Here is a 22,071-nt window from a genome sequence, read left to right on the forward strand (position 1 = left end):
ATGACATGATATTTCATTGTTTAGTAATTAAGTTCAGTTGTACTACTATAAGTTTTATATTTTTATTTTTAATTTAAATTAAATTATAATTATAATTAATTTAAATATTTTTAATTTAAATAATTTTGATCTAATAAAAAATGTCAGATTGATGCTAATATAAAAATATATATTCAAACTAGCTTTTTTAACTCGTATAAGGTATGAAATTTTTTATTAAATTTTTCATAATTTTAAATTTATTTTTTAATTAGTTATCTAATATATAATTATATATTTATAAATGCTAAGTTACAATTAAGTGATAATTTATACATAACATATTACAAATAATATTGTTCATCTAAAAAAGATCTAAACTTTTGAAAATTTTAAGAATTATAAAAATCCGTTTTTTTAATTAAAAAATATTTTCTTTAATTTATTTGCTAAATACTAAAATTTTGCTATTGCTTTTTTCTTGTTTGATAAAAAATCAAGAATCAATATTTAAATAGTTAAGATTAATAATTATTCTTATCAAAATGTTGATTGGGTGATGTATATATATATATATATATATATTTGATTGAACAATAAATCATAATTACTAATTTTGTTATAATCATTGACTTTTTATTAGTTCTTATTTTTGATTATTACATAAATATATTGGGCTAACAATTATTTTTTAGATAAAAGCGAAACAATAATTTTGAAATAAAGTTATTTTTTAGACAAAAGTTATTTATGTTATACTTAAAAACTTTTTTTTGAAATATTTTTTTTTTATTTTAAATCAGTTTTAACATAATTGAAAGTATTTTTTATGAGTTAGACATGATAGTGATCATCATTCTTCTCATATCATCCATTATAGACAAAGAAATTCAATAATAAAAAGTATAACAAAAGGAAATAGAGAATATAAATTTACATATTAATTTATCAAGATTGATTATAATTAACAAAGAATAAAAACATTGAAGAAATGAGTAAATATATATATATATATATAATATAAAAAGTTAATTATAATCAATCTAAGCAAATTTAAAAAAAGTTATGGATTGAAGAGAAAAAAATAAATTAACTAAATATATAATATAAAAATATTTAAATTAGAACATAAATAAATCATTATGTTTGTTTTCAAAGCAAAAACATATTTTTGTTTAACTTTTTTATCAACATTCAAGTGTCTCATATTTTTAGACAAAAAAGGAAGCTTTTATTACTTTAAAAATACATGCTTTCTAGTCAATAATTCATTAAGTTATATAAAAGTATTAAATTTAAATAATCTATTAAATAATTTTAAATTTTTTATAGATTTTTATTTGAATTTAAATAATTATCTAAAAATATTAAATTTAAATAATTTATTAAATAGAATTATTTGACAGCAAATAAAATTTTATTAAGTATATGTACTTGAAACTGTTATTAAATTTTAAAAAAAAAGATAAATTATAATTTAATATATTTGAATTCAAATTTTATGCAAAAATTTCAATCTTAGATAGATTTTGATTTCAATTTAAATAATTATCCAAACTATTCAATTTAAATAATTTATTAAAAAATTTTATTTGATAAATAAAATAATATATAAAATAATATAAATATTATCATGTGTAATTAAACAAAATTATCTATTTAGGCATCTATTTAAGTAATTTTGATCATGTAATTCTGTATGTGATAATATAATATATATATATATATATTAGATTTTAAATTCGTTAATTAATTGATCTTGTTGACGAGGGTCATAACTATCATTTTGAAAAACATTTATTGGTTAACCTACTAAAATTATCAAATTAATTTATCATATTTAATAAAAAATATTATTATAAATTCATCCTTTTTTATAAGCCAAGTTCATTCTCACTTTTAAAAAGTATTCTGGAAGCACTCTTTAATAAAATTCATAATTAATTAGGGTAAAATACAAAGAACTTGCCTGGAAACCGAAGGAAACTCTTTTCTTGGTCTTGGTCATTGTTAAGTCGAATGAGCAATGGAAAGCCCCTTCAATTATTGGGCAATATACCCCACTTAACTTTTATGACTACCACATAACTTACATGGAAACCGGAAGGAAATTCTTTTCTTGGTCTTGGTCTTGGTCATTGCTCAGTCGAAAGGGCAATGGAAAACCCCTTCAATTATTCGGCTATATACCCATCTTAACTTTATGACTACGACATAAAAAATAAAAAAAAAGAAAAAAACATTCAGCTACCAATCTCGGCTTCAATCCTTCTGGAGACATCTACCTTTCTAGTCAAACAAACGTGAAGGTGAGTTTACTAGTTCTCTTGAATTTCTTCATCTATTTTCTCATCAGTTTACATGTGATCATTTTAATATTTGATAAAATCTGGTTATGATTTGTGTGTTACACTTAATCAATTAATCTTTGTCGTTGTTGAAGATAAAATAATCTAAATTTTAAAAAATAAAAGTAAAGAGCTAGAAAAAAGAGAAGCACTTCATTTATATATGTTTTAAATCTTTAATCGTCATAACCAGTTTATGTGTGTTCAAGGTATTATTTATGAGTAAATTACAAAGATAATATTTAAATAAGCTATTGAACTTTAGCTGAATTTAAAAATAGGTTTTTAATATTATATTGTATAAAATTAACAATAAGAATAATTATTTAATTGTATTTAAAATTTTGATGTTGTAATTTTTTGTTGAATTTTTTTAAGTGAATGATTTAATTCGTAAAAAATACTTTTTTAAAATATTTTTAGATGAATTGAATGTCAAATATTTGAGAAAAAATAATAAATGACGGTGATGAAGCTGATGTATAGGCGTGGAAGAAAGAAATTTGGACCGTATCTTTGATTGCTCTTAAGTCGACTTTTTTTCCTAAACAGGAGTAATTTAAAACTTTTATTCATTAATAAAGATTGTTTTTACCTTATTACCCTTAACAGGGAACTTTAAACCAAATAAATTTCATGTCAGCATTTCATTCGTCATCTCCGATTATTTTAACACCAGAGAAGACTACATATTTGGATCAAGAAACTGTTCTTTATATTCTCAAGCTTTATCTCTGATCAACATTATTTGAGATTGTTTAAACCAATAAGAACACATGGATTAGCACTAAACTTCAAAGAAAATCATTACAATGTAGAACTTAAAAAAAAAAGCACTACCCAAAATTTATGGCAAAAATTGTTTGATTTATATGTGAGCCAAAAGCTTGAAGTTTAGAACATGAAAATTCTTCATTTTTTTTTTCTGAAGATGATAAAGCAACTTTATTCAATCGATACCATTATCGAATCATCATTTTCTTTTCCAATAAAAAACTGAGAAATTTCATTTTCAAAAACCTGTATTTGTACAGAAACGAGGGGATCTACAACAAAAGGTTTGAGATATGGTCACAGTATTTTCACAAACAGCAGCAAGATGTGAACAACTACTTGTTAGAAGCGGGTCCTAGTCGAAGAGCTAGTGGGCTTAACCTCTCTGATGAGTCGTCTTCGAGATCAGCAGGTTTTATGATTATGAGACAAGGAAGCATGAACTGCCAAGATTGTGGAAACAAACCTAAGAAAGAGTACTGCCAAGGGTTTCAATGCCAAACTCACGTCAAGGGTACTTGGGTTCCTGCTGCTAAATGGCGAAGGAGGCAACAACTGACAGCAGCACAGCAGGAGAAAAAAAAGATCTTCAAGAACACAAAGAGTAAAATGCTTATCTTTAGCTATAAAACGTTGGTTTTGTTTGTTTTGTCAACTTTTTCTGTTTTTCTGTTACAAATACAATGATTGGATTTTCAAGTTTTAAACTTTAAACTTTTTGCTCAAATTTAAATCAAACAATTTACCAAAAAAAGTCGGGGTAGTGCTTTTTTTTAATATTTTATGGGGTTGCTTCTTTTTTTTTTTTTTTGAGTTTTAATGCTAATCCAACAAAAATTTTATTGATTTAAGCAAATCTCAAACAATATTAGTCACAGAAGACTTCATTTGGAAAATATTAAAGAGATCTTAATAAAAGGAGAAAGAAAATAAACGAACACTGAAATCGCATTAAACTAGTTTAAAATACCTTAATAAAGGAAATAAGTTTAAAACTGCTCTTATTAAGGAATAAAGATTTTAAGTTACTCTTTTGTCAGAAAAAGCTCCTTAAGTAAAATTATTTGTCTGAAATATTGGGCTGTAATAATATTTTTATTTGAAAATCACTGCACCAAAAAATAGGGGAAAATATAAATGGAGATTATATATCTTTTTATAAGTGTATTAGTAATTAACTCATCTTTAATTTCTGAATTGCTCAAAAATTATTTGGTAAATATACATAACGAAGGAGATTATATTCTATTCTTCAAAGTGTGATGGATGCTTAGTATTTTGTGAGGCAATATCCTTTGTAATCGACCGAGAAACTTATGCAGTATCATACTTCATATTTCAGCCAAATTGCAGCTGTCTGTTCCCAAGGCAAGTGGGTCGCGATTGACTGAGCTACGGAAGGAAGAAGAATGGGCAGCTAGAGAGATCCATTTAACAGGTGATAAACATAACGTGTCTGAGCTGCTGTCTGTTCCTAAGGCAAGTGGGTCAGGATTGACCGAGCCACAAAAGGAAGAAGAATGGACAGCCAAAGAGATCCATGTTACCGGCAATAAACATAACGTGTCGGAGCTGCCAAAATCTCCAAACTGCTCTTCTTTGATTGCTGTCTATTTGCAAGGGAATTATGAGCTGACAGCTATTCCTCCCCTATTCTTCCAACACATGGCCCTTCTCCAAGTACTAGATTTGTCCCGCACTAGCATCAAATCTTTGCCAGAATCTCTTCCCAAGTTGGTTGCACTGAAAAGACTCTTGTTACAAGGTTGTGAACTCTTTATGGAACTATCACCTCAGGTTGGGAAACTCAAAAATCTCGAGGAGCTTGATCTTGATGAAACTCAGATCATGGATCTGCCTAGAGAGATTGGAGAGTTACTCAAGTTAAGACATTTTAGAGTATCGTTTTATCATATATGTGGAAAAAAGAAGGGGAAATCAGACATTGTGATTCACCCTGAGACAATATCAAGTCTCTCGCAACTGGCTCAACTAAGCATTGATGTGAATCCGGAAGACAAGAGGTGGGAGGATTCTGTGGAAGTTGTTGTGAAGGAAGTGTGCAACTCAAAAGCATTGAGGACTCTTAGCTTGTACCTTCCAAGGTTCCAACTTTTAGAGAATATATCGTTTTTGTATCCTTCATTGTCACACTTTAGATTTACTGTTGGCCATCACAAGAGGAGAGTTATATCTCGTGTTCCTGCTGAAGTTGAAGCAAAATTCAGAAACGGGGACAAATGCTTGAAGTTTGTGAATGGTGAAAACATCCCAATTGAAATAAAAGGGGTGCTCTATTATGCTACTTCATTTTTCTTGGACCATCATAAAACCGCCACGAATCTATCCGAATTTGGGATTGAGAATATGAAGTGGCTAAAATTTTGCTTGTTGGCCGAGTGTAATAAGATGGAAACCCTTATTGATGGAGAGATGCATTACGAAAGAAATGAAGATGATCGATCTGAATCTGACCTCGGTTCTGTAGAGCATGTGCTTGAGTCCCTAGAATATTTGAGCATTTATTACATGGATAATTTAGGGAGTATTTGGAGAGGACCAAATCGCTATGGATGTATGTCTAAGTTAAAATTCCTAGCGCTGCACACATGTCCCCAGCTGATTAACATTTTCTCTCATTCTTTGCTTGAAAACTTTGTCAATTTGGAGGAGATAATTCTTGAGGACTGCCCTCAAGTCACCAGCCTGGTAAGTCATGCATCCGTCAAGCCAAAGATGTCGGATAAAATATTTCTCCCACGTTTGAAAAGATTGCTGCTTCTCTACCTTCCTGAACTGGTCAGCATTTCTAATGGCCTACTAATAGCACCAAAATTAGAAAGCATAGGATGTTACAATTGCCCAAAGCTTAAAAGTATATTAAAAATGGAACTGTCAAGCAAAACTTTGAAGATAATCAAAGGCGAATGTCAGTGGTGGGAAGATCTGAATTGGAATGAAACAGAGTGGGGAAATAGGCCAGCTTATCTGATGCGTATCTTTTCCCCCATCAATAATGAGAAAGATGTGATGACTCAGCTGGCAGAAGATAGAGATCTACTTGAAGCCACCATAGAAAATGAAGGCCAACAACCAGGTAATATATCTTTTGATCCTTTTTTCTTTTTTTTGCTTTTTATTCATCGTCTAATATTAGCATATGTGTGAGATCAGACCAATGAGTAGGCAAGCCCTGCTACAAATAGTACAAACTGCAAAAGTAGTAAACAAAGACCCCGTAGAACAGATTAACCTCTGGCAAACATCCTTTCATCTTTCTGACCAAATTATATAAATTTATGCACTCCAAGCAAGTCATATTATAAATGATATCAAAGCCTTCCTTTTCAGTCTTTCCTTCGCCCCATCAAATTTACTGGTCCAGTCACTTTGTTGTCTCTGTAGACCACGTAAGTGAAGAACTGGAACCGACCCAAACTTGCTTGGTGAAATTACAAGCAAAAAGAAGATTATACCTGGACTCCTCAACGTGACTACAAACAATAGACAAGCATTTCATGTGAGGACTTGTGCCCCAACCCTGATGAAGTAATCCTCTTTTTTGTTGGCAGCCGACCTAGAATGATATCCATCCAGACAATGATTGCATGTCTGGGATCGAATATGGTACTGCAAAGTTTAAATCATAACCTGTGCCAATAACATTCTCTTTCTTGGGTCGAATAGCTTCCTAGGTACCATTGGAAATGCTCTATGATCTCCTCATGTATATCCCTGACTATGAATTGTCAAACACTAAAATATCCCTGACAGTCTCGATCTTAATGAAACAATAACAACAGTTGAATCAAGTCTTAACCAACCATGAGGACAACTTTAGAAATAAAAAGAAATGACTGAAATAATATGAAAAAGTGTGCCATCATTGATCTATTCACTCACTCATCTCACTTGCAAAATTTTCGAAAGTTTCACATAAAAAGAGTTGGCTAATGACTAATGAGAAGTGAAGATTTTAACCTTGTGCATTTGACAATTGGTAGATGATGAAAAGTTGCTCGACGTTTCAGCACGAGATCATAAAGGCCAGTGTTCAGGTAATTTTCCGTGGTGACTCTTATGAGACGATTCTTCTTATTTTTGCTGTCTTTTCAACTCTCACGCAATTGCAATTCATTACTGCCAGGTTATACCGAGGAGATAAAAACTGAGACAGATATGATCACAATGTCAACTCCTTCGGTAACCATACTTCCATCCTTTGGCCCAAAAACAATAAAAATATATCCATCCATGAGTGATAATGGTTGGGATCATATTAAATTTGATCCAGTTTTTTTGATATTATATAATATTGTTAATTTTTAAAATTTGATTTGAATTCGAATCAAAATTTTATACGATTCAAACTAAATTTTATCGATTTGATTCCGTTTGTATGTTTTTAAATTTAAATTTTTTATTTTTATATATTATTTTAATATAAAATTTTAATATATTTAAATAAATTTTGATATAAAATTATTATTTTTAATTTATAAAAATTTAAAAAATATATAATTTGATTCAGTTTAATTTTTTCAATTTTTCATCTTTCGATTTAAAATTTGATTTAAATCTAATATATATATATATATTTAATATTTAAATTTAATTTGAATCAAATAAAAAAATTAATCTAAATCAAACCTAACATTATAATTTTAAATTAAATTTTCTCAAATTTTTTTATCCTTACCATCGATTACAGGGCTGAGGACGTCCGAGGTAAGTACATATCAACTAGTGGAGGTACAGCTATAGAGGTTATGAACTTATTTTGAAGGTTTAAGGGATGTCTATATGTATTATTCCACACGAAACAGATGAACTAAATGCATTACTAATTAAATATGGGATGTCAAAACTTTTCTGATAGCTCCAACTATGCTATGCCAGGTGTCACCATATCTATATGAAATGCAGCATGGTAGCATCCCTATGCCTCTTAAAATGGAAGAGGGGCCTATGTATGAAGATTGGAATGAACTTGCTGAAAGTCAAATACGTGAGATGGCTTATCTTGAAAAGAAAATCATTGAAGCTGAGGCAGAATTGGTATTTTTATTTATTTTTTCATTTTTTCTTTTTCTTTGTGGCTGGAAGAAATGTACAAATTAGGGAGGTCAGGACTCAATTCTGTTGCCATTGACTACAGTCATACTATCGTAAGTCCCGCCATCTATACCGTTGGAGAAGGGTTAGGGATAACGCTGGTCATTTTCTTAATTCAAAGATGCCGAAAGTTGATGTTACCAGTCCCACCTCAGAAAAGGGCATGAACTCAGATGAAAATGTTTCAATCGAATCAGCTCACTTATCTGGTCCTGATTGTGTATTTGCCAATGGTATTGACACTTGCTAGAACATATATTTATTTATCATTATTTTTCTGGTCATATTGAAAGCCAGTGTTCTCTTATTGATGCAATTGAAATCGGGCAGAATACGCAGGCATTGCTAAAGTTTCTATAAAAGATGAATCCCAAGAATCAGGTACCTGTTCAGTTTGAGATGAACATGTCTTGTATGCAGGCAGTTGCTTTTCGATGTGTGTCTGTGTAATAAATATTTAAAATAGTGAAGATCAAAGAAGGAATTTATTTCAATAGACAAAGTAAAATTAAGAATTTAAGAGAGTATTTTATATCGCAAATTATGCATGAGTGAGCTCTGTTTTCTCTTTATATTGATTCAAATATAAATGACTCAAACCGTTATCTATCCTGCTTTACCTGTTCATGGCTATGGTTGTGAGAACGTTTAACTACGTTTAACTTGTGTATGGAAAATCGCAGAAGATGAAAATTTATTTGAAGTTTCAAAACAGGCAGACGACCAACAGACAGGTAATTGTTGCTCTCAATTACTGTTTATGTTAATTGTTTCCCTTACTTCTTGCCTTAACATGGGTCCTCACTTACCGTTGTGATTGTCAGATGGCAAGGCAGAAAGGGAGAGGCCGATCCTGGAAAGGAACAAGAAAAGGAGTTGTTTGGTATTATTCCTCTTTTTTACTTTCGAAACTTCTGTTTGATTTCAAAATTTTGAAAACTATAGATAATGCTGTTATATATTGAAAAAAAAAATTAAATTATTAAAAATAAAATTATCTCAAGAATTAAATAAAACTAATATTATATTTAGGTAATGATATTTTTTACATAATATCAAATATTATTAATTCAATCATATTAAAATTTAATATCATTTAAATAACGTTATAATTAAATACAATAATAAATCATATCTTTAGAAAAGATTAATTAAATTAATATTAAAATGTAAAAATTATATAAAAACATTAAATACTATTATTTAACGTTAAAATTTATTACATAATAATTTGAATTAATGTAATTCTAAATTATATGCAATAATATTTAACAAATCATATAATTAGTATAGGGCAAAAAAAGCCTTGTTTTCTTTTGCCCCTTGTTTGGGATGCTACTTTAAAAACACAAAAAGAAAATTAAAAAAAAAAAAAGGGAAGAAAACAGGCTTTAAAGGAAAGTTTATAATTTATTAGCAAGCTCAATTATAAAAAAATAAAAAATAAAAAATAAATCAAATAAAAAAGGATGCTCTGTTCTGCGGAAGAAAAAGCTAAAGACAAATTCAGAGACAGAGTAGAGAGAGAGAAAAGGAGTTAAACAAATCAAATTCAGAAACAGAAAGGAAGAGCATCAAAAAATTTATGATTTCTGTTTTTGTTTTTTGGGTTGAAATATCTGAACTCTGTTCTGGCTATTGTCTCTTTGTACAGCTTTTACTTGCAAAGCTCTTTTTTCTTTTTCATAGTTTCAGCTTCCAGTTCTCCCTCACTTTCAATCTTTATCTTTATCTTTTCTTTTTTTTTTGCTTTTGGGGTGTTTTGGCTGTCTGGGTTTTATTTTGAAGTTTTAATAACAATGGATAAACTTGATAAGTTGAAAACTTTGGTTTTGTGATCTCTGTTTTTGCTCTGTTTTCTCATCTGGGTTGTTTTTATTGCTTACTTTATCAATGACTATGTAGGAGAAAATGGGTGGTTCCACTAGTGAAGATGGCCACATGGACCGGTTTCCAGTTGGTATGCGTGTTTTAGCCGTTGATGATGACCCTTGTTTTCTCAAAGTTTTGGAAAATATGCTTCGTAAATGCCAATATCATGGTTAGTTGTTCTTTTCTTTTAAATACTCGTGAATTTTTTTTTTGCCTAAAGGTTTTGTTTTGAATTTGGAATTTACTCCCAAATTTGTTGATTAGTTACCTGTTTACTGCTCTGTTCTCAATCTTTAATTCAAACTTCGGTCTTGTAGTCAAAATGTTAGAGAAATTGTCTTGATGTGTCTTCTCTTTGAGTTTATTGTGTGGTTAGGTTAACTTTTAGATACTGTTTCTGTCAGGAAGATCTGTCTGTTGTGCTTTGAAGTGTGCATTTTGATTTGGATCTTTCTAATGTAGTATGCAAATTTTGACTCTTAATATTGTTAAGACATTGGGCTTCTTTTTGACATGTTTTATGTTGGTTTTTGTGCAGTTACTACAACCAATCAGGCAATTACAGCCCTCAAAATGTTGAGGGAAAACAGAAACAAATATGACTTGGTTATTAGTGAAGTTAATCTGCCAGATATGGATGGCTTTAAGCTTCTTGAGCTTGTGGTGCTTGAAATGGACCTACCTGTAATCAGTAAGCACTAACCCTTTTTCCATTTAATGTCACTGAATGATACTCATTTGTTTTTGCTCGTTTCCCCCTTTGTCTTTTGAATAATTTGTGGAATCAATGAACTGATCTTTTTTTCTGATTCCACGTTCCCTTTTAAGGTTTGAAATTCAGTAGTTTTCTAAACCATAATTATTCTGGGGTCTAAATTTGAATAATAGATTAGAATTGTTTCAGAATGATTCAACATATTTTCTTTCTCTTGATGAATTCAGTGTTGTCAGCTCACCTTGATACCCCGATTAAGGCGATCACCCATGGTGCTTGTGACTGCTTATTGAAGCCTGTTCGGATGATGGAGCTAAAAAACATATGGCAACACGTGGTCAGAAGGAAAAAACCTGATTCCGAGGATCAAATTAATGACCCAAATCAAGATAAGGCTCGGAGAGGAACTGGAGAAGCTGGTCAAACATCAACGAGCAGTTCTGACCAAAAAGTAAAAAAGAAGCGAAAGGACCAAGGTGAAGATGAGGAAGCAGAGGGTGTAGATAATGGACATGAGAATGAGGACCCTTCAACCCAGAAGAAGCCTCGAATTGTTTGGTCTGTAGAGCTGCATAGGGAGTTTATTGCAGCTGTCAACAAATTGGGTCTTGACAGTGAGTTTTCTGCTGTTGAGATTAGTGTCTTATATTCTGACACTGTGATCCTCATGCCACTGCATTTTTAGTTATAGTTTTCCTTTTCTCTTAATTCAAATGCAGAGGCTGTTCCAAAGAAAATTCTTGATCTTATGAATATTAAAGGGCTCACAAGGGAACATGTGGCCAGCCATCTACAGGTAAACCCCTTTCCTCTGTGTTCTTTACTCTCTGCATTATGATTCCTATATATTGCCCTTGCATGTTAAAGTTTTAAGTATACATCGGATCTTGTTAAGAGGTTGCCGGTTCTGTAGAAAAACTAGATACTCTGTTGACTGGCTGAATAAAATAAAGTAGCGAATCTGGTGTGTACAAAAGCATCACTTACCGTAGGCTCCTTATTACCTTCTATTTAATAGGCTGTACTAATTTTTATTGGAGAGTTTCCTTCCTGTTCTACTCGATAGAATCAGCTCATAGTTTTGAAGTTATTGCAACTCTGGCTCAAGCTGGTAAGAGCTAGGCTGGGCCATTCAGACGGGGAAAAGTGCATATACTTGAATCATGACATTTTATAAAACTGTGCAGCAACAGGGTACTCGTCTCCTCTTTAAGCTTACTGTCTTATGTTGTCTTGCAGAAATATAGGCTTTACCTGAGAAGATTAGCCTGTGTTGCAACTCAACAAGCAAACATGTCTGCTGCATTAGGGAGTAAAGATCCCTCTTACTTGGGTATGGGTTCACTGGATGGCTTTGGAGATCTTCGCACATTGACTGGACCTGGAATGCTTTCGAATACTTCTCTATCATCATGACAACCGGGTGTAATGATTAGTGGACTGAACTCCTCAGCTGCTTTAAGCCTACGTGGGATATCTCCTGGTGTAATTCAACCGGGACATTCTCAAACCTTGAACAATTCGATCGATGGTCTTGGGAAGATCGAGCCAGCTGTGTTACCTGCAAAACAGAATCAAAATGGAACTTTGTTTCGAGGGATCCCAACATCAGTAGAGCTCAACCAACCGTCGCAGAGCAAGTCCACTAACCACTTTGGAGAATTTAATAGTGTTAATGATCCAAATGTTTTTGGTGTTGCCACTTACTTCCAAGATGCCAGAGTGACGGTCGGTAGCTCGAGCAATTCTCTATTTACTGCCTCAGGCAACCCTTTGTTGTTACAAGCAAACACACAACACACAGAAGGGATTTAAATTACAACGGCCATCACATTTTCGTTTAATATTATTTATCTTTATTACAAACATAATAGAAATCATCGTAATAATTGTGGTTATTGCGTAAATTTGTTTTTAAATTTATATAAAATGTAATAATTATAATTATTAAAATTTTTATTTTATATTTTTAAAAGTAATTTATGATCTTTTATTTACTTAAAAAAATAATTCATAAATTTTTAGAGATTATACAAAATATTTATATTTGATTTAATAACAAATCTTTACTTAAGAAAAATTCATATTTAATATTAATTTTCAGAGAAACTAAATATATATTAATAAAGTAGGACATGTTAAATGATAAGAATTCATATATATAATATTAGTTTATTTATGAGTTTTTTTTATTTAAATGTATAAAAACATAAATTAACACTATTTAATCACTTTCATATTTAAAATATATATAATACACATATTATAATTAAGACATTAAATCATAATAAATTAATTATAATTATCTTTCAAATTTAAAATATATATATAATAATTGATATTTGTGTTTTTGAATTTAAAAAAAAAAAAACTAAAAGTTTATAAAGAAAGTTACTAAAGTAAAAAATCCATTTGAAAATTTTAAATTTAAAAAGAAATATCTTTAGGTGAAATTTTAATCAAATAAGATTAATTTTTTTAAAATTTTATATTTTGATCACAATTTATTGAGATTTTTTTTTTTTAAGAAAAATATAAAGAATTAATCATAGATAATTTGGCTAAGATTTTATTTTAAAAAAGTTTGAAATTTGAATTTAAATTAGGTATAATAGGTATTGTCCATATGTAAAAAAAAAAAAAATTCATCTATACGTCCATTGACAAGTATCCTTATATATTGTAGTATAATATATACTAACTTGTTATCTTTATTTATTTAAATGTGTGTAAAATTTTAAATTAATATTATTTAATCACTTACATAGTTAAAATATATATAATATATTTATTATAATTAAAACATCAAATCATAATAAATTGATTATAAATATCTTTTAAATTTAAAAATTATATATATAATAAGTGGTAGTTGTGTTTTGGAATTTAAAAAAAAAAAAGACTAAAAGATTATAAAGAAAGTTACTAAAATAAAAATATTCATTTGAAAATTTTAAATTTAAAAGGACTATCTTTGGATGAAATTTTAATCAAATAAGATTATTTTTTTAAAATTTTATATTTTTATTACATCATATTAAGATTTTTTATTTTTAAGAAAAAACTTATAAGTAATTAATCATAGATAAATTAGGAAATATTTTATTTTTTTAAAAAAAAGATATCTATTTAAGATAAATATATATTATATATTTGATTTCAAACATAAAAAATATAATTTTAATAGATTATAAAATAGTCAATTTATTAAGGATTTTTTTGACATATTAATTGATTTAATATTTTTATCATAAATTACTTTTAATTTATTCTATAATAAACAACATTTTCAATTATTATTTAATTATACAAAAAAAAAATAAAAACTAATCTATTACTAAAAAATTTACAAAAAAAAAAATCATTACTAAAAATCAAATACAAAAACATAAATTAATAAAATTTTCTCTAAATAAAAAATCCCGATTAACCGAATAAATAAATTTAAATCCCGAACACTTTACCTGCATCTTCACCGTTCACTAATCTTCTCCTTAGTTCTCCTAACTGGTCGTCGATACCCAATCCATTCCCGATTTCCCTCTCACCTTTTACCCCAGGCAGCAACCTCTCATCCCAAGTTCCCAATTTTCACCGTCACCCACACCGCATCTTCAGTTCTCTCTTCTCATCTTCACAAAATTTTCTGGTCTCAGTCAAATCTCACCCTCATGGCCTCATCGGCTCATCCCTTAGACCCCTGCCTCTCATCAGCTCATCCCAATTCCCACCTACATTTCTACACACCCATAATCCCAATTCCCCACCCACAATCCCTCTATTTGCCTCTCATCACTCTTGCCTCAGTGATCCAGAGTCCAGTTTCATTCAACAGAAAATCACTGCAAGCTTTCAAAATTTTCAACCAAAAAGGTAATTTAAGTGCTGAATTGCTTGTACTTGATGTTTTGTGGAGATGAATATGTGGATTGAAGTCTCTGTTAGCCTAGGGTTAGTTTCTATTTGAAGATTTTAACCTGAATGATTTTTTATTGGTCTTGAAGTGTCACGCATACCATTAGAAAGGATCCACAATTTGCCAGATTGTCATCGGAAAGTCGTTGAAATTTTTTTAAGATGAAAAGGCACAAGAATATAGATTGTTGTAGAGAATTGCACAAAACATAAAAATTTCAAAAGTTTCAATTAAAATCTTACCTTAATCAGTGATTTCTAGGATTGATTTGTCCTTTCTCTTTCTCTTTTTTTTGGAGGGTTTCTTCAAGTTTTCTTATTTCTTTTTCTGTCAGAGAAAACTATTGATAAAAACTGTGATAAATTTTTTTCTCTTCTCCTTAAGTTTTTTTTTTTTTAATAATACTGAGTCACTGATTAGTTTATAATAACTTAGGCTTGGGTATTACACATCCAGACAATGATTTAATGCCTAGGACGGAATATGGTATTTGAAAGTTTAAATCATAACCTGTGCCAATAACCTTCTCTTTCTTGTGTCGAATAGCTGCCTAGGTACCATTGGAAATGCTCTATGATCTCCTCATGTATATATTCCTCTATTTTTTTCAATTTTTGTTGATAAAAATGAATAAGGTCCCTATCTTAATGAAACAATAACAATAGGTAAATCAAGTCTTAACCATGAGGACAACTTTAGTAATAAAAAGAAATGATTGAAATAGTATGAAAATGCCCTCATTGATCTATTCACTCACTCATCTCACTAGCAAAGATTCCAAAAGTTTCACATAAAAAGGAGTTGGCTAATGACTAATGTGAAGTGAAGATTTTAACCTTGTGCATTTGACAATTGGTAGATGATGAAAAGTTAGCTCAAAGTTTCAGCACAAGATCATAAAGTCCAGTGTTCAGGTAATTTTTCTTTGTGATTCTTATGAGACGGTTCTTCTTATTTTTGCTGTCTTTTCACTCTTTCATGCAATTGCGATCCATGACTGCCAGACGATCAGACAGATGTGATCACAATGTCAACTCCTTCGGTATCCATATGCCACTCATTGGCCCATAAAAATTAAAAACATTGCCATCCACTCCAGGGCTGTGGACGTCCGAGGTAAGTATATATCAATTAGTGGGGATACAGCCATACAAGTTGTGAACTTATTGTGAAGGTTTAAGAGATTTCTCTACGTATTATTCCACACGAAACGGTTGAACTGAATGCATGACTAATTAAATATGGGATGTCAAAACTTTTCTGATAACCCCAATTATGCCATGCCAGGTGTCATCATATCTTTATGGAACGCATCATGCTAGCATTTGTTTGTCTCTTAAAATGGAAGAGGAGTCTATTTATGTAAATGTGAAGCAATATCATGGCATTTGGAGGCTAAGACAAAAGCGTGCTAAGGCTGAGCTTTGAAAAGAAAATCATTAAAGCTAGAAAGGTAAAATTGGTTTTTTTTTTTTTTCCATTTTTTCTTTTTCTTGTGGCTGGAAGAAAGGTAAAAATTAGGGAGGTTCAGGACTCAATTCTGTTGCCATTGACTACAGCCATACCTTCACGAGTCCCGGTATCTACACACTATGAGAAGGGCTAGGGGTAATGCTGGTTGTTTTCTTAATTCAGTGATGCCAAAAGTTGATATTACCAATCCCATATCAGAAAAGGGCATGAACTCAGATGAAAACGTTTCAATTGAATCAGCTCACTTATCTGGGTCTTAGTGTGTATCTGCCAATGGTATTGACACTTGCTAGAATATGTATCTATTTATCATTATTTTTCTGGTCATATTGAAAGCCAGCGTTCTCTTATTGATGCAATTGAAATCGGGCAGAATATGCAGATATTGCTGAAGTTCCAATTCAAGATGAATCCCAAGAATCAGGTAATTGTTCAATTTGAGATGAACATGTCTTGTGTACAGGTAGTTGCTTTTCAATGTGTGTCTGTGTAACAAATATTTAAAGTAATGAAGATCAAAGAAGGAATTTATTTCATTAGGCAAAGTAAAATTAAGAATTTAAGAGAGTATTTTATATTGCAAAATATTCATAAGCGAGCTCTGTTTCTCTATTTATATTAATTCAAATATAAATGATTCTATCCGTCATCTATCCTGCTTTTACCTTTTAATGGCTATGGTAGCGAGCGTTTAACTTGTGTATGTATGGAAATTCGCAGAAGTTGAAAATTTATTGGAAGTTTCAAACCAAGTAGAGAACCAATAGACAAGTTGTGGAGACCTGATGTCTGTTTTAATTCGAAGATCTCATGATTTTATCTTACAAAAGGTGCTTATAGATTTAGGTTTAAATCTTAACATGTGTATTATATTATATCTACACATTCTTCTAATATGAAATTGGGGATATCACAATCTTTTCACTTTTAAAATTTGACGTCTTTGTCAAGTTAAATCTAACAATATAATTAAGATCATATCAGATGTTGAGATTTTAAAAGTGTTTCACAAAAAGTGCTCGTAAATTTGAGTTTAGATTTCAATATGTGTATTATATTATATCTGTATATTCTTCAAATATGAGGATTAAAGACATCACAATCTCTTTACCTTTAAAGTTTTACGTTTTTGTAAAGTCAAGTTTAACCATAAAATCAAATTACATTAGATGTTGAGATTTTAGAAGTGATTTTTTATCGTGTAACACTTAGTGACTCATGATGTAGTACTTAGTTTTTATTAACCGGTGATTGTTCTGATATCATTTGTGGAGATTCGTATCAAACTTGTGAAATATTGTTTATTTTGACTTAAAGGTAAGGTTGGCAACCCAATTTATCTTCGATGAGTTTCAACTCGATCCGATTTCATAGAGTCGATTTTTTTTTTTTTTTTAAATCGGGTTTCGAGTTGGATGATAGTAAGAAAAGGTTGGGGTCGAGTTTTAGACAAATTTAACTTGATTCTATATATATATATATATAAATATTTTTTAATTAATTATTTTATTAGTTATTTATATATATTTATATTTATATAATTTTATAATTATAGTAAAATATAATAATTTATATTTTAAAAATAATATTTTATTAATTTCGGGTCAAATCGAATATAATTTATGCATTATCAAATCAGATCGAACATTAAAAAAATAAAAAAAAATTTTAAATTGAGTCAAATTCGAATTTCGTAAATATAAAATTGAATCAAGTTCAAGTTAGCAAAATCTACCCCAACCATCTTTGCCTGTAGGTTTTATGATTTAATTTTGCAAAAGGCTTTATACATATTAGAGTTTAAATTTATATATATATATATATATATCGGAAGTGTCACATGGATACTGGTTCCTTTCAGTCACTGTTTATGTTAGCTGTTTCCCCTACTTCTTGTCTTAACATAGGTCATCACTTGTTGTCATTTCAGACTTAGATGGCAAGGAGAAAGGATGAGGACGATCGTGGAAAAGGACAAGAAAAGGAGTTGTTTGGTATTATTCCTGTTTTTTACTTTGGAAACTATCGTTAGATTTCAAAATTTTGAAAACATGTAGGTAATGTTCTTATATATTGAAAAAATATTTAAATTATTAAAAATAAAATAATCTCAAGAATTAAATAACACTGATATTATATTTAGGAATGATATTATTTACATAATATCAAATATTATTATTTTAATAATTTTAAAATCTAATATCATTTAAGTAACTTTATAATTAAGTACAATAATAAATCATATCTTTAGAAAAGAATAATTAAATTAAAATTAAAAAGTAAAAATGATATAAAACATTAAATTTTATTATTTAATATTAAATTTTATTACATAATAATTTAAATTAATGTAATTCTAAATTATATGCAATAATATTTAACAAATCATATAAATAGTAAAACACATTAAATATAACATAAATAATTAGTATATTAAATTATTAAATACTAGAGGATATATTTTAAAGTTATATTATATAATAAAATATTAAATAATATTAGAAAAGGCTGAAAAAGGCCTGAATAAATGGGGATTACCTCATGTTCCCAATCTATTCAAGCTGTTTTCATCCTTTTTAGAGGCTGTCTGGCCGTTCTAATGTCGGATCCAACCTTGTTTGGTCAGATTTGATTGAGTAATGACTGGACTCGACCGTAGGGTGTTGGAAGGTAATGAAAGTAGAGAGAGAAGGGAAGTGGAAAAGTGATAAAAAGAAAGAAAAGGAAAAAAGAAAAAAAGACAAATAATTAAAATATTTTTTTATTATTTTAATTTTTTTTAATTTTTTAATCAAACAATTTAAAATTTGTGAAAAAAAAAAAAGGAAATAATTTACAAAAAATATATATTTTTTAAAATATGATTTTCCATTGGACATTTTCCAATACTTCAAGACTATATGGGACTTTACCATTTATATATAGTTTATAATTAATAAATTATTTGTGTTATTGAGCTAATACTAAAATTATAATTATTGTGTTTTTTAGGGCATATAGGTCTTGTATCTTGCTTCCTTTAAATGCTAATTACCGGGGATTTCTCTGTTTTTGGGCTTTCCTTTTGACAGTTCGACAGGGATAATAGAGATGATGATCCTAAAAGAAGCAATTCTAGTGGTATGAAAAGCTGTGGATTTTTGGTGATAAACAAAAAACTCGTTCACTATATGTAAAATGACAGTAGTGAACAAACTTTAATCGTTGGCCAAAAGACAAAAAACAGACTTTAATAAATTATTCCTCATTTGTGCGGGCTCACTTCTTACTAACATACATCTTAATCCAAAGTGATGCAAATTTGCCATCACAATACTGTTAGGTATATATCAAAATTTGTCTGATGGATCTCCTTTTGTTCTTTATCTGTATATGTGCCCCCTTCTGTTATAGATTTTTTTTTTATTTACATTTACCACTTTGAAAATTTATTCATATGTAGAGGATTCAATTTACAAGGAAAAGAAATCACCCACCTTTGTTGTGATTGACTTGTCTATACATGCTTGTTACAGGCCAAACAAAAAAACAAAAAAGGACTAATATTAACTTGAAAAAACAGAAACTTAGAGGAATAATTATAATCAGAGTTTGAAGAGATTTCTTTAATGTTCTTAGCATATGATATATCTTCATTTAGTCTAGCATACTTCCATTTTTCTTTCCATATTTCCTTTGATCAAGCTGATTGAAATTATATTTATGGAATGTTTCTAAGGATTAATGTCTGCTTGATCAATCTTATTACTATGGAATATGCTGGTTGATAGCTTAGGACTCGTGGAAATTGTTGGGTTCTTTACTTGTTTTTGTCCCAACTCATCCAGTTGGGCAAGTCTCATCTATAAGCTGATATATTTAGGGCAGTTTGTGGATCTTGTATTACAAGTTTTTCTACTTTTCTTTTGCCTGCCTATTGAAATCTACATGTACTGAACTATGCCCTGTAAGAGTTCTGCCTACAAGTAAATCGGTTAGTATAACTATTGACATATATGTCCTTGCCCTCTCGACGGGATTTTACATGCAAGAAATAGATAAATTTTAGCATCTTGTATGCAAATGGATGATTGTGTTGAGAAATGGCTAGAAGTTGTGGCCAATGTAAACATGCTGAAATTTTTGACGTGTGCTACACTAACAGCCGTTGTACTACAGTATCATGTTACTGTACATGAAAAGTTGGCGGCAATTGATTTCTTTGGAAGAAAAAGGATTAACGACTTTATATAAGTCTCAATAAAGCAATATAAATTTATCCAAACGATTGAAATTAGTCCAAAAGATCTATCCAAAACAGTTACCTAGTTCTTTTGTGGAGAATGGACTCATTTCTAATTGATTGATCGCAAAGAAACATAGGACTGAATCCCAGATTTATTGTGACCCAATGGAAAAAAAAAACAAACTAAAGACATTTGAAGAAGTTGGTTTCAGACTGATATAGAAAGAGAGGTGCAGTAAAAAAAATCACCTGGAAATCGTCGTCAGAACTGTTGTGAGTTTTGCTCAGCATTTTAAGTCGGTGTTTTGATAGGTTAGAACAAGCTGATCATCAAGAGAGTTGACTTGGCATTGACAAACATGGTTAGTGGATTAACGGTGTGTTGGTTCGTACTTCTAACTTGGTGGTTTCTGATATTCTATTGGCCAATAAGATTTTTCCTTTTATTAGAGGCAAAAAAAAAAAAAAAAAAAATTTAACATTTCGTTAAACTGTAAAAAGTTATATAAGAAATTATTTCTTGCAGCCAAATTTTTGGATCTCATAAAGAAATATACTAGTGTTTTTAGATTTCATAAGCAAAGTTAATGGAATCTCATTGCATGTATTTAAAAAATAAATTAATAACACTTAAGTTAGTTTTTTAATTTTATTTTTAAAATTAAAAAATTATATTGACAATTTATTAAATATTAACTCAACCTATATTAGAACTTACAAATTATTATTAATTATATATATATATATATATATATATATATATATATATTAGTTGATGATGGTAACCTTTTAGTTAATTTTTAAAAATTTTTTATACAATAATCTATCCACTAAGTTTTATCAATATATTGGTTTTAATTCTCAATGTTAACTTTCATATACTCGATTTCTTCTTTGAGCATTCAAATGTTTGCTTTATTTATTAAAACTATGATTGCTTGAGTAAATTATTCCACAAAAGGTATGCTAATATATTAAAACTTTAAGATTATATATATTTTTAGAGAAGATAAAAAAATTAAAACTAAAAAGTTGTGCGACTCAACTAAAAAACGAAAATAAGGTAAACGACGTCTTCCTTATTTGCAATTAAAAATTATAATTGAGTCAAGTAAAATTAAATTGATACAGTAAAAAAAAATTTGAGTTCGTATTTAATTTAAAACTAGATTTAAGTTCGATTAAATTTAAATTTTTAAATTCAAACTTAACTTAAAATAAAAATTAAGTTATTTGAACGTAATTAATTATATTTGTTTAATAAAAAATAAATTTTATTTTTATATTTAATTTTAAATTTAATTATATATTTATACTCGAGTTAATATATATATAAATAAAATAATAATTTTTTAATTAAAATTAAAAATTTTAATTAAACTTACGAGTTACTCGAATTATATATTAAAATATTTAAACTTGATTTATTTGATAAATTAAATTATTTGAATCAAAACTTAACTAAACAATGATCAAATTAAATTTAAATTTTATTTAATCTAAATTTAAATAATTTATAAATATTAATATATCATTTACATTTCTATTCACAATCAATCGACTAGGTTCTTACAAACCCAAATCATCGGTCTGGAAAAATCACAAAAACTTTTTTTTTTTTCTTTTCTCTTTCTTAATGAAAGTTTTGCTATTT

The 22,071-nt window shown here is 29.0% G+C and overlaps 1 protein-coding gene and 1 long non-coding RNA gene across 5 annotated transcripts; both read left to right on the forward strand.

The window, feature by feature from the left end:
- Positions 1 to 2,081: 2,081 nt before the first annotated feature.
- On the forward strand, positions 2,082 to 12,782 carry LOC111290300 (uncharacterized). The gene is made up of 15 exons (XM_089768459.1): positions 2,082 to 2,288; positions 3,362 to 3,705; positions 4,444 to 6,198; positions 7,106 to 7,159; positions 7,249 to 7,304; positions 8,001 to 8,159; positions 8,260 to 8,449; positions 8,547 to 8,597; positions 8,900 to 8,950; positions 9,041 to 9,099; positions 10,122 to 10,257; positions 10,627 to 10,779; positions 11,031 to 11,417; positions 11,523 to 11,599; positions 12,043 to 12,782. Exons 2-15 carry the CDS (start codon positions 3,519 to 3,521, stop codon positions 12,217 to 12,219), a joined length of 3,492 nt encoding a protein of 1,163 aa, XP_089624585.1. The 5' UTR covers positions 2,082 to 2,288; positions 3,362 to 3,518; the 3' UTR covers positions 12,220 to 12,782.
- Positions 12,783 to 14,138: 1,356 nt separating this feature from the next.
- Positions 14,139 to 19,519, forward strand: LOC111291250 (uncharacterized). 4 transcript variants are annotated; one of them, XR_016346567.1, is made up of 8 exons: positions 14,140 to 14,676; positions 15,579 to 15,633; positions 15,724 to 15,835; positions 16,007 to 16,172; positions 16,279 to 16,468; positions 16,566 to 16,616; positions 18,123 to 18,186; positions 19,264 to 19,519. It is a non-coding gene; the product is annotated as an uncharacterized LOC111291250 (long non-coding RNA). The 4 variants fall into 4 exon arrangements; XR_016346566.1 differs by having other exon boundaries at positions 14,139 to 14,676; positions 15,579 to 15,835; XR_016346568.1 differs by lacking the exon at positions 14,140 to 14,676 and adding an exon at positions 16,913 to 17,022 and having other exon boundaries at positions 14,683 to 15,835.
- The last annotated feature ends 2,552 nt before the right edge of the window (positions 19,520 to 22,071 follow it).

Source organism: Durio zibethinus, chromosome 11 (assembly GCF_047325235.1).
Source record: "Durio zibethinus cultivar Kanyao isolate XHJ-2024 chromosome 11, ASM4732523v1, whole genome shotgun sequence".
Lineage (NCBI taxonomy): Eukaryota > Viridiplantae > Streptophyta > Magnoliopsida > Malvales > Malvaceae > Durio > Durio zibethinus.